The following is a 14,193-nucleotide window of genomic DNA, read 5'->3' as shown; positions in this document are numbered from 1 at the left end:
TTCGATTTGTCTATTTTTTGTAGTAGAATATTTGTATCTTTGATTGATTGATGGGCAACCCTCAGCTATCGTCTAATAATTTATGAGTTGATAAAATCGATCAAACTTACGTAGATTAATACATAAGCAAAACCTGACGACGTCATGATAATGGATAATATAGTACATTAATTTATTAGTTTTATTACCTACAATAATCTCACCTAATATATTGGCATCCTTGAGGTGCGACAAAGTTATTTAAAATACAACGAACGCAAGCAACAGGCAAGAGCGGGATTCTCGAATATTTTTATTTTATTAGATTAGGTTTAAAATGTACAAAGTAATAGTTTTATTTCTCACTGCATGGTTATCTGTGACCGTCGGTGAAGACAACAGTGATCTCTTTGAATTAAACATAGTGCATTTCAACGACTTCCATGCTCAGTAAGTATCTTTTATTCTGTATGTATTTTTATATAAAATTAGGTACTAATAGTTTTTTGCTACTGACCAGCTGTTTTAAGAAGCGTAAAGCTCCAAACAACTTTCTTTGGCTATAAACCAACCCTTAACGGTACCCTGTCTACCAATATCTTGAATAAATTAACAATGTGAAGCCTCCATAAGTGATGCTCACTGATCACGGTCCCCACTTCCGACCATAAGCAAATAACTTCTCTTAAAAACCATATTCGCTGTCCCTCTAACACATTCTTCCTGTAGCTTCGACCAAGTGAGCCCTAACGGGGGCCCGTGCGAGTCCGGCGAGACTTGCATCGGAGGGTTCGCCCGCCTATTCACGGCAGTCAAGGAGGCGGTGGAGGCTGAACCAGACTCCCTGGTGCTGAACGGAGGCGACACCTTCCAGGGGACCATCTGGTACAACTTCCTGCGATGGGACGTCAGCCAACACTTCATGAATATGCTGCCTCATGATGCTCATGTGAGTTGGGGTTTGGTGTTAGGTTTTCTATTAGGTTCTAGGTGCAGGCTGGGACAAATAAATCTGACCCCATCTTAGAGTTACAATGCTACTGAGAAGGCTCAGGTTTCTCTGCCCACAACTCTACGTATCGAAAGTCTTTTGGCCTTTTTTGTTCAAAGAGGCAACCGCTTTCTACTTATAATACTAGTTACTACTAGGATGCTAGTAATCTAATGCCAGTAATTTGGAAGACAATTTGGAAACTATTCTGAGGGTTTCCTGAGTTATATATCAACTGTTACATAGGTAATGTTCAAACTCCCTCTAACCCTTTCCTAACTCAAGCTCTAGTGTTTGTGACATTATGTAAACAAGAAGAATAATCAATTGGCCATGCTAACTTTCTGAACAAGAATGAAATGCTTAAAACCGTTTCGAGGAATATGCTTCCAGTACAATTTCTGGTCATCAGATTTTAAATTAAGTCTCTATTTTTTAAATTATTCAATAAAAACTAATAACCTTCATTTGTCCTTTCTATGACGACGATTAGGATCATAGAGTATAATTACATTTGCCTACAAAACACAAAACAAAAGTAAACGTCAAACGTCAATAAACGCAAACCTCATGTACTCTGTGAACCTCACAGCCCGTGTCACCCGTGTGCACAGAGTAGGTGCCCGTGTGTTTATTTCTCTTTATTGATTTAATTTATTTATTTTCTACCTTGTTTTGAATCTCTACTACGAATAAATAATAAACCAGTGGATACTACGATGACAACAAGAACAGAGATAGTATTTCTTCAGTGAGTATTATTGCTTCACAGAGTATTATTTGTAGGTTAAGAGTTAGATGACAGATGACAATGACATTCTACCTCACTGACGTTAAGTGACACTTGCTTTTTTTGTGGCGCAGGCAAAGATATTTATTTTAGTACCTATTGGTTCTGTGACGTCATACATCCATTCAGCCGGCCAAATTTTAAAATTATATTAAAAAGGGGAATTATAAAACGAGCGAACAAAAAAAAACTTTGCGACTGATGATGACATACTGTTTTAATAACTTGAGCGGTATGAATTTGAGTAAGCGAAAAATTAACTAAACTGACGACGAATATTGATTTATAATAAAATCCAGAACGAGCTTACAAAAAGTGGACTGTGATAAATCCATTTCAGATATTAAAATTTTATCCGAGCGACTTAATTACTAAGTGAGCGACTGGAAATACAGCGAGGGCAACTTCAATATTAAGATATATTCGATTTTTCTAAGTGAGGTTATACTTAGCGAACTACTAAAAAGTTCACTTTGAGCAAAGTTTTGTATGCTGCTTTATTAATTATTATTGGATACTGATATTCTATTTGAGGGCTTATGTTTTTTTATTTTGATACGCTTTTTAATGAAAACTACAGATTTTTAAATGCACTGGCAAAAAGAATCGTGCGACTGTCCCGAATTTTTCAATAGATATGTATGCAAACACGTTTTGGGGCTATCAATTCGGCTCAAACTAACAACACCACCACTGGAAGCAAAATGTTACCCATTGGACAAAAAAGAAAACGAGGCCGGCCCAATAAGTCCAAGCCCGCACTTAGGTATTTACCAGTGACGATGAGTAGTAGGGCTCCTCATACCTATCAATGTTTCTTAGTATTAATAACAAGTTTTTTTTTTAGTTGACTGAAGCGTCTTATTTAAATTTTTGTTCATTTTATTGAACTAAATGCATGCATATTACTTTATTTTTATGGAGTACATTGTTTTATTTAATTACCCTTATATTTTAATAATAAAATTTCTCAACTAATAGAATAGTGTTTCTTCAAATAGTTATTTCATATTATTTTTTTTTTTTAAATGTGAGCTCATTATACTCTGCTCATTAGTGTATTTTTCAAAGTGGTTTTTGTATTCGAAACACTTCATTTAAGATAAAATGCCGCTCAGTATAAAAAATACATTTGCCAAATATTGAAAAAAATGCAGGACGTAACGTTGACACTCAAACAAATATTAGGTCGCTCAAATATTATGAAGATGCTCATTTTGTATTTTAAGTAACTCAAATTAATGTTTGTAAGTTGCTGTTCTGTTGATTTCTCGTCACTCGCAGTCAGTCGCTCACTTAGTAATTCTATAACCCAAATTAATTAATTTTGACACTTAGAACTGTAATTTACAGTCACTCGTTTTATTGCTACCCTATTAAAAATAGTTGTAATGAATAAAGATCAAAAATAACGAAATTAGTTTCTTAAAATGGTCTATATTTTCAAAATAAATTATAAAAAATACATATCATAAATTGGTAGCATGGCCAATTCTTTAACTCCTCAGGTGCTGGGAAACCACGAGTTTGACCACGACATCGACGGGCTAGTGCCCTACTTAAAAGCACTCAACGCTCCGATGTTGGCAGCCAACGTGAACTCAACCCTAGAGCCGAGGATGCAAGGTTTATACCAGAACCACACCATCGTCGTTCGTCAGGGAAGAAGAATAGGCATTATTGGAGTGCTTTTGAAAGATGTATGTATATATTTTTTCTTAATATATTTTAATGGAATGAAGTCTAGTAAATTAGCTTTATATATTTATTGTTTGGATTCAGTTTTCAGCTCCAATTGGCAACATAATAATGGAGGATGAAGTGACAGCCGTGAACAGGGAAGCGGCCATCTTGACTGCGCAAGGGGTTGACATTATCATCGTACTTTCCCACTGCGGCTATGATAGTGACCAGTAAGTCATCATCATTACCATCGGCTAGTCTTGGTAAAATCACTTAAATACATCTAGACCGTATTGTAAATTTACAACAAGGGTAAAATTTACTTTGAAACACACGAAAGTATACGCGATTAGTACGCACAAATCGTGTATATTTTCAAGTAAAATATTATTTTTTTTCACTTGAAACTATACAGTGCTAGTGCACTATGGGTGCGTTCTGGCCTTGTATATTTCAAAACACGCTACAAGGTACAAAAGTGTACTCATATGTAGCTACTTATGAAACTGACCCTATTTTCCCTATACAAGCAAAACTCACCTCTCCCCCCTTCTCCTCAAGGCGCATGGCGGCCCGTGTGGTCCCGGAAGTGGACATCATAGTGGGCGCGCACTCCCACTCGCTGCTCTACAACGGGGAGGCTCCCAGTGGAGATAATGCGATTGGAGCTTACCCTACTGTGGTCACGCAGAGTAGTGGGCATCGGGTAAGGATCTAAGCTGGATCTGAGCTGGTTTAGGCACTTATTTTGCAATACCATGTCTGTAAAATTTATCGTCTGTCTGACATAACAATATAAAAAGAAAACATTTATTCCTAGTAAGTACCTAATATATGTAGAAACATCTCGCACAAGTACATGTGCATCTTATGTTAGGCCTATACTATACGGGTTTCGAACCACGTGCTCCGGAGGCATCTCAATCGCCTAGAGCTATGATACTAATCGCAAAAAGTGTTACAGTCGTCGAAATATAAAAGGCCCGTTTGGACAGCTCCAAAATATATGGGAGGACAGCTGGTGTCAAATCTAAATCATAAAAAGTCTAAACAAGTAACTTTTGTTGTTTTAAAAGTTCTATTTTCTTTCGGCCGTTAAATAATAAGCCAGATTATGTGTCTTTTTATTTATTTCATCAAGTAAATCAAGAAATAGATCAAGAATAGTAAATAGCAAATTTGTGTAGCTGTCCAAACGGACCTATTATATTTCGACGACTGTAGTAACAATGTCAAAAAAATTGTATTATTTAAACAAATAGCACGTGACGGTCATTCAGTGCTACCCGCGTGCACGTTTGATGTCCAGATAAAACCTGTAACTCAGTATCGGTGATTAAGCCACTTTATCGTATCATTCGAATTTAAATCGGCAATCGAAATTAGTGATCGATGCGTGGACGTAATCGTTTGTCTAATTCTAATATATTAATCTATCTGGCTTTGGTGGGCACGTCCCGTTATCGTAAAAGATTATGTTGGCGTTGATAGTGAATAGTTACGTAATTATTTGCACACGAATAGATAGTATCACCAGTCACCACTTCACCTCTTCTCATCTCAGGGGTGGACCCTCTGCGAGTGACGTATCACCTTTTTAGGTATATCCGCCCGGCGAATCCTGGGCAGTCAGCGACTGCCGCTAATCTGATTGGCTAATCCTTTTCATCACGGTGTCAAACCCTAATCTTAAGGTATACGCTGTGTTAGTACAGACAAGCTAGGAAAAAGTTATTTTCTCAAAGTCCCCCTAATGGTTTATTTCTAATCCGAGAGTATTTTGTTTTGTCTAGATCCCAATCGTGCAAGCGTCGTGCTACACTCGCTACCTGGGCAACATCAAGTTCTACATCGACTCAGCCGGGGTCGTGCAGAGTTGGAGCGGCCTGCCCATCTTCTTGGGCACTACTATTGTTAGAGGTAAGGGCGTTTATGGTCACCGCACATATAACCGTAACGTAAAGGGATCGCCTCTTTTTCTTCTGTCAACCAGTACTACGCGAGCTCGCGAACGCCGGTGCGACCTTTAGGGCTGGCGCGACTGATATCATCAGCCGAAATTTTGTAAGAGGTAATGTAAACAGCGGAATACTTGACGTTACCATGCCAATGATTTAATTGGAGACGCATCCATGATTATTTCGCTAATATTACTCATACCTAAGTATCATTAGGGCTTCACAAGGGCTCGGACGCATCTTCACCCATGCATTTAAAGGTGACATGCTTTATGCAGTTAAAGGAGCTGCAAACAGGGCCCGGACAACCCTTTCCCGTGAAAAACCCTTTCAATGGGTTATTCATTCAATTGGCTTTATCGTAAAACCACTTACCCAAACCAAATGGTTACCACTTCAAACCCTATGATCAGGTTAATTCGTTCATTGCATAACCCAGTTAATTTGGTAACCCAGTTCATTTGGTAACCCTTTACAAAGAGGTTTTAAAACCCTTTACGAAGTGTTTTAAAACCCTATCACGAAGTGTTTTTAAAACCCTATCACAAAGGGTTTTGAACCGCTATTGCTTGCTATTGCAAAATAGTCCTTCCTTCTAAGAATACAAGTATTTTTTTGTAAAACTTGTCATCAAATTAGTTGTCATTTTACAAATCTCGACATCAGAACCATGAGGGGCAATGTCCATTTTTGAAACTTTTCAGTAGAGCCAAAATAAACTTTTACCTAAGTATAAAACTGGTATTTAACCTTTAACTGCCGACGTGGTCTAAACGCGCCACTAACAACGAGGTTACGTCTGAGAGACGTAGATAATTGTAAAATCAATTAAAAATAAAGTATTCGTTTTATTTCATTTATAACAACTCATAAAAATACTATAGTTAAATGGCTTATAATATATGGATAGTCAATAAAACAATTAGTTAATTTAACAAGAAATCAGCCTGTTTTCATGAGACCCCAAGTTTTATTTGAACATTTTTAGGAACTTTTATTAGACATATATATTTTTTTATTTATACACATATCAGTAGATTTTTTTAAATAATTTTACTCTTTTATAACGAATAAAATAAAATAAAAAAGAATCAGCACAAAAACTTAACGAAAAAAAAAACTGACACACAATCAAGTTAGCATATTTATGGCTTGCAGCTATTGCATATTTGTAAGGCACATGGGTTTCTTGCAGAGCCAACATGAATTTTTTGTGCGTCTTTTTAGTCGACTTGGACAAATTGCACAGATCTACGCTACGGTATGCTCTGGCCGGAGTCGGTGAGGGCATATATATCTGTAGGGCCAATAACTCGTTCAATGGTACAACGTAGTTCTCGTGGTGGTCTGATATTTCATCCCCTCCCACGTCCTGTCTCCTATCTCTCAGTTTCCTATGATTATCAATTGCTTGATTTTTATAATCACTAGGTAGTGTCCTCTCTTTTGACCCTGAACTGCCACTTTCAGACATTCCGTAGAAAAAAAACATATGGTTATTACGATGTGACGACCTCAAGACACTAAGGTAGTACATGCATTTACAACGTGGTGACGACCAAGAGACGTATCAAGTTTGGAACATAAACACCGTACTTACGTCTGTGAGACGTCTCGAGCTCCGCATAGAACACCTGTGCAAGCGACGTAAGCGGGACGCTGACGGCACGTAAAACACGCGGGGGGAGGAGGGTACTGAGCCGCGGAACCTTGCTAACGCTTCAGGTGAAAAAATATTGACAAAATAAAAACGCGGCCGTCTGTGAGACGTATAGGTCGGCAGTTAAAGGTTAAGTGTATCTTTATTGGTTAAGTTGTGTTATTCAATGTCATCAAGCTGATAACATCGGATCCAACCCTTATATAGGGTGTTGCAAAAAGGGTATACAAATCGGCCCTGTCTTGTTATGCAGCTAGCCGTAATGTAATACGGCGGATTATACGATCTGGCTGCGACATACTGAGCTACTGAGCCGAAACCTATATGTGCAGTATGTTCTATCTAAGCTCGAAAATAAAAACAGAATTACGAAAATCGAAAAAAAAGCATTCTTCATAGTAAAGTCACGTGACTAACAACGTTTCTATGGAAAATTATATATTTTTTCGCGAATTTTGAAATTCTGACTTTATTTTAAGGTTTAATTAATAACATGCTGCACATGTAGGTTTCGGCTCAGTAGCTCAGTATGTCGCAGCCAGATCGTATAATCCGCCGTATTACATTACGGCTAGCTGCATAACAAGACAGGGCCGATTTGTAATGCGGCGGATCAACGTTTAGCCGTAATGAATACGGCTGCATGAAAATGCACCGGATTGTATTAGACATCATACGTCATTCAATACGGCTGGCAGTTATAATACTTATAATATATTAATAATAATAATATGTGGGGACATCTCACACACGGCCATCCGACCTCAAGCTAGGCAAAGCCTGTGTTATGGGTATCGGACAGCTGATATATCTTATCTACACAAATACATAGATAGATACATATTAAATATATGTAAATATAAATATCAACACCCAAGACCCGAGTACAAATATCTGTCTTTAAACAAATACCTGCCTCAGCCGGGAATCAAACCCGGGACCTTCGTAATAGCAGTCAGGGCCACTAAACACTACGCCATTCGACAGCCGTTCGTTATGTAATACGGCGAGAGATTAGCCGCCGCTTTGAATGATTTTAGTTTATTTTTTTACACTCGTTGCGCTGCTTGACATAACAACAACAATGGCGTTGGATACAGATATTTGATGATGATTAAAACGAAGAAATACAAATACAAATCGTTTATTTGGTGCTAAAGTAAAGTTACACACTAATGCCTCTTATCTCTAGTCCTTACACTAGGATTTCCTGTATTGTAATGTAAATCGTGTTAAAGATGTTAGTAAACGGTGACTTCAAGAACAATTTTCAAAATAAACAAAATAAATAATGATGATGAAGATGTAGAACAATAATTCCGAAAATCCTGCAATCCGAGTAGTACCTATGGAACAGTATTTTCATACTTTAATGGAAGTACGTAAGATAGATTTACTCTATTACTGTTACAAAATGGTTTTTAAACTACCGATACCACAAAATTCCTTCAGCTGTAATGTAATTCTTATTATGGACATGGTCAACATACAATTCCAGCTGTAGTACGATGCGGCTAAACGTGGGCCGCCGTATTGAAGAACGTAAAGAAATGACAATCCGCCTAAACGTTGATCCACCGCATTACAATACAATTAGACGATGATTTCCGTCACCGTAAGAGCAGTGATCTGCAAATTCTCCAATATTCTGAAGATAATGACGTAACATTTTTTTGTTAAATTTTGAGTTACACCCTTTTATACTGTGGGCTATGTTGGATACATTGACGTTACCTCGGTTTGCATATTCAGGGTGAATTTTATCAGTGAATAATGTTAATTATATCACTTGGTACCTACATTCTATCTCAAGCTTTTATGTTTACACAAAAAACGGATACATTAAAATAAAGTTATTTTAAAGGTCTCAAATATAATTTATTAAAAATATTAGAGAAGGTATTTCCCATTAACCTATAACTATAAACCTCGCCGAGTATAACTGCAGCCTAATACTACACATGAAGAGGAAAATCAGAAACTCCGCATTTGTAAATTAATTAGTAAGCAATGTAAGAAACAGCAGCACTCAATATCACCCATATTATTATTTTATTGAAATAAAAAATATAAACTCGAATATTGGTGCTACGCAACACATAGGACTGAACCACAACTGAAAATAAATAGGTAGTTACCTAAATCATATATCGGTCTACGGGCTGACTGGATTGACCACTAATAAAGTTCCACCCTGCTCAACATGCAAAAACACAAATAATGTAAACTCTGAAATACTCAATTGTCAAATCAAAACAAAAATATACGATGGCACGTCACAGTATAATATCCGAGTCTACCCGAGTGCCCCGCGAAGACAGAGCCGAGCCGAGAGCTCGAGCTGAGAGTTCGAACCGATAGGGTTTATTTGAACCCAAATGAACGACTTAAGTAAACCCTCTATATGTCATCTACAAAAACACTTTCTTGGGGTAACCAAAGTCTTGAAAGGGTTTGGTAACCAAATTGGTTCGGGTTTTAGTGAAAATGGTTTGATTAATTAAACCCTATCAAAAAACCCTATCAAAAACCCTCTAAGGGGTTACCGGGCCGGGCCCTGGCTGCAAAGAAAGGATTAATGGGTCTAGAACGACTCACGACTTTTTGGCGCTTTCTCATCATTCAGCCAAAGTTCATATAACCGCAATTTTATTCAACCCTCGTCTGCCCTCTTTTTACATTATCTATGTAAACCTACAACTGTGACGTCACCTTCCAGACCCAACAATCGAAGCCCTCCTGGAACCCTGGCGCCAGCAAGTGGACGCAGTAGGCAAGGAGGTGCTGGGCCGCTCGCGCGTGTCGCTGAACCGCTCGTGGTGCACGCAGCGGGAGTGCAACATGGGCAGCTGGGCCGCCGACGGGTTCCTGCATCAGGTTAGACTGGCTCTATGGTTTTCTATGCTTATCCTGTCCGCAGGGTTAGATAAGCGCTACGGGAGACCGCAAAAACCGCTTCACGTCAACACGGCTGAACCGATTTTAATGAAATTGGGTATGGAGTTAGCTGATACCCTAGATTATCACATTGGAGACTTTTTATCGCGGAATTCCTACGAGAAAACTTTTTATGGCGAGGCCAAGCTCGCGGGAACAGCTAGTTTATAAATTTCAAAGTGTGGCCATCTTTCATAGAGAATCAAGTGGCAATATAAAAAAAAAACACTTTCATATCTACTTATTATACCCATTGCAACGTCACAAAATCGGCATAGTTTGAGATAGATAGAAAGACACAATGTATAATAGTCTCCACTCTCTACTCGTGACGGGGCTACTAGAGCCGTGGAGGCAGCAAGTGGACGCCGTGGGCAAGGAGGTGCTGGGCCGCTCGCGCGTGTCGCTGAACCGCTCGTGGTGCACGCAGCGGGAGTGCAACATGGGCAGCTGGGCCGCCGACGGGTTCCTGCATCAGGTAGTAAATACTCTATTTATACAGGGTGTTGCAAAAAGGGTATAGTAAAGCTTTTTCGCGAATTTCTAATACTGTTCAGAATGACCCCCTGAGTCACCCCCTTTCGGCTTAGTATACACTTTTTGCAACACCCTGTATACAGGGCAATACAGGTTGTTAGGGAATTGCCCTGATGACATTTCATTCTTCTACGGCGGCGGCGGGAGCGTTTACAAAGCGTTGCTCTAAGTATGATGTAATATAGGTAGACCCGCTTGCGGAATGGACGGTCTTTTTGACTATTAACTATAAACGCCAAAATTTTAAGCCTTTTATACAAAGTAGTATTTCTACTATCTTTCCCGCATATCTAAACAGCTGTTCCTATTAATATCGCCATGAAGAAAGATAGAACGACACATATAGCCGAGCACCTCTACTCGTGAGGCTAGAGCCAGTCGCCTCCCGCATGCCTCCTAAGTGTAATAAGTGTAACTCTGTATTCGCAGCTGATGCCGCGCGCGGCGCCGGGCAGCTGGGGCTATGCGCACGTGTGCCTCATCAACGCGGGCGGCCTGCGCGTGCAGATCAACCCGGGAAGTAAGTACACCCATTTAGATAGAAAAAAACACCTACGTATACGGGAGGAATTTTATTAGTGATTCCTATTAAGTTGCGTATAGACCGGCCTAACGAACGCCCAACGATGGATATTTTTCATGCGTAATACAGGGTAGATTGCAGCAACGAAGGTCAACGAAACCCGTTCGTTGGCGTTCATAAATTGCTTAGTATATCGAGTAGGTATATTGACCAGGTTTCCAAATGTTACTGATAATATTAGGTCCTTACATATGAAATTGGCGTTTTGTCGTACTGGCCACTTTGATCTCAAATATTACCTTTATGGTTAGGAATTCCAAATTCAAATTCATACAGCTATTTACTCATGCATTTGTGTTTCAAACCCCCTAATTCATTTGTGTCACTCTGTTTACAAAATGGAAAACTTGAAATATCGCGTTATTTACGAGTATGAGTTCCACCGTGGCACCAGTGCTGCAGAAACGGCTCGAAGGATTAATGATGTGTATGGTGACGGTGTCGCAAAAGAAAACACAGTGCGTTTTTGGTTCCAACGTTTTCGTTCTGGAAATTTCGACCTGCAGAACAAGCCTCGTGGACGGCCGGAGACCAAAGTTGATAATGAAGAATTGAAGGCTATTGTGGAAGCGGATCCATCGCAAACCACATCCGAGTTAGCTGCAGGCTCCGGTGTTAGTGATAAAACTATTCTAATCCACTTGAAGCAAATTGGGAAGGTGAAAAAGCTTGAAAGGTGGGTACCTCATGAATTGAGTGAAGCAAACCGACAAACGCGCGTCGACTGCTGCGTTACGTTACTCAACCGGCACAATAATGAAGGAATTTAAATCGAATCATTACCTGTGATGAAAAGTGGATCCTCTACGATAATTGGAAGCGCTCATCGCAATGGCTGAACCCTGGCGAACCAGCCAAATCCTGCCCTAAGCGAAAATTGACTAAAAAAAAGTTGCTTGTAAGTGTTTGGTGGACTAGTGCCGGTGTCGTTCACTACAGCTTTCTTAAATCTGGCCAGACGATTACGGCAGATATCTATTGTCAGCAACTGCAAACCATGATGGAAAAGCTAGCTGCTAAACAACCGAGGCTGGTCAATCGCTCTAGGCCACTGCTGCTTCAGGACAACGCTAGACCACACACTGCACAACAGACGGCTACCAAATTAGAGGAGCTTCAATTAGAATGTCTTAGACATCCACCGTACTCTCCGGACCTTGCTCCAACAGATTACCATTTTTTTCGCAATTTGGATAACTACTTGCAAGGAAAAAAATTCAACTCCGATGGGGCAGTCCAAACCGCCTTCAAAGATTTTATTGATTCCCGCCCGAATGGTTTTTTTAGTAAGGGGATCAATGAACTACCTATGAGATGGTAAAAGTGCATACATAGCAATGGTACATACTTTGATTAATTTTATATATTTCATTTAAAAAAAAAAACGACTTTATGTTCCTCCTATAGAAAACGCCAATTTCATATGTAAGGACCTAATATTTCTATGTGCTATGACCGTAAAACTCGAGGAGGTGCCATCGATTTTAATACTACTTATTCAATAATTTTAGTATAACTAATAATTCGGATAAAATTGCGTCTATAGGCTCTATTTAATTGTGGCAAATAAGGTAACAAAATAAGTGTTATTGTTTCTAGTGTATTAATTATTTGTGTCTTTCCGTCAGACGTAACAACAGGATCTCTGCTAATGGCGATGCCGTTCGAGAACATGGTGCAAGTGTACTCCCTGCGCGGGGAACACCTGCTGGAGGCGCTGGAGTTCTCCGTGGGCACCTACCAGGAGCCCGGGAGCGGGTTCCGCAGCCAGCGGATGTTGCAGGTCGCAGGTGAGCGTTGGATTGGATAAAATACACTCACGAGCAATGAAAAATTTCCAGTGAACATAGCACCAAGTTTATTCCTAAAAGGAAAGAATATTATTACCAACTAAAAGCGTAAATATTTTGATTGAATTAAAATTTAAATGTTTTAAAAAATCGGGGTCATCTGGTGTAAAAAATTTGGAAGTCGAACTATTTAATTACTTGGTTGTGAGTGTATGCAAATTATGACATCGTGTTTTGATCTTTAGTCTCGAGAATTTTGATGCCAGACGGACTATGGACAAAAACCGGTTCTAATATCCTTGTTACACCTATCGAGTAGAGTGGCGAGACACAATACTCGTCCTATCCGCGACCAATGAACGGCTAGCAATTGACCGAGTGCTCGGCCGAGGATACCGTCTCGGCCACTCTACCAGAAGGTGTAATCAAGCTGTTCTTGTTTGTACAACTTTCATCACAAACCCTCTCCCTCCGCAGGTTTGCGGATGACAGTGAACGCGTCAGCGCCGGTCAACGCCCGGATCACCGAGACTCTCATCCGGTGCATCGATTGCGACGTGCCGCGCTACGAGCCGCTACAACCGGACCGGGTGTACCGGGTCGTCTCGCAGGATTATATCGGAGACGGCGGCGGCGGGTTTACGGTGAGAGACGAATATAAATCTGTTGCTATTCGATAGTCTTGATAAAACTGGAGAACCGCTTGACTGAAGTTCAGGTTTATAAGGACAGGAGGCCTTCATGGATAACATAATGAATATAAGAATGGCTACAACAAACTCTTGTATAATTTCCCCTAAATATCACACAGGAAAATATTGGAAAGTAATACCAATAGTTTTCAGCAGTAAAAGTCTGAAAATAGGGCTCTCATATTTTACAAAGTATAAGTAGTTATATATATTTTTTCACAGATGCTGTCAGAGCACCGTCAGGACATGGAGTACATAGAGCTGGACTACGTGATGCTGCAAGACTACATGCGGCAACAGGGCACCGTCATGCAAGACCTGGATGGAAGGATCAAGATCGTTTACTAAAAAATATTGCCGTGTTTTGAACTTTGTGCCATTGTGTTAAGGTTGTGTTTGTCTTTTATTATGTCCTCGACAACCAATTCGGGGTTGACGTCGTGGTCTCATGTTTATAAGCTTGTCAAAAAACAAATGAATGATGAAAATACCTACTGCTGTTTGTATAAAAAAGGGATGAGCAAAAACTGTAAATATTTATTTTTATTTTTAAGTTATTAAATACACATGTAAATAAATAAGATTATTAATCA

At 39.4% G+C, this 14,193-nt stretch overlaps 1 protein-coding gene across 2 annotated transcripts; it reads left to right on the top strand.

Annotated features, from left to right (window-relative positions):
• On the top strand, window positions 1-14,193 carry LOC105384019 (apyrase-like). Of its 2 annotated transcripts, XM_048626620.1 has the most exons (12): window positions 1-429; window positions 709-928; window positions 3,269-3,460; window positions 3,543-3,673; window positions 4,005-4,149; window positions 5,237-5,363; window positions 9,781-9,821; window positions 10,360-10,476; window positions 10,965-11,055; window positions 12,747-12,908; window positions 13,386-13,552; window positions 13,823-14,193. In XM_048626620.1, the coding sequence occupies exons 1-12, from the start codon at window positions 317-319 to the stop codon at window positions 13,946-13,948; spliced, it is 1,632 nt and encodes a 543-aa protein (XP_048482577.1). In that variant the 5' UTR covers window positions 1-316; the 3' UTR covers window positions 13,949-14,193. The 2 variants fall into 2 exon arrangements, with proteins under 2 accessions (XP_048482577.1, XP_048482576.1); XM_048626619.1 differs by lacking the exon at window positions 10,360-10,476 and having other exon boundaries at window positions 9,781-9,938.

This window comes from Plutella xylostella, chromosome 16, assembly GCF_932276165.1.
Source record: "Plutella xylostella chromosome 16, ilPluXylo3.1, whole genome shotgun sequence".
Lineage (NCBI taxonomy): Eukaryota > Metazoa > Arthropoda > Insecta > Lepidoptera > Plutellidae > Plutella > Plutella xylostella.
The sequence above is the reverse complement of the archived record's forward strand: the minus strand, read 5'-3'. Positions and strand labels throughout refer to the sequence as shown.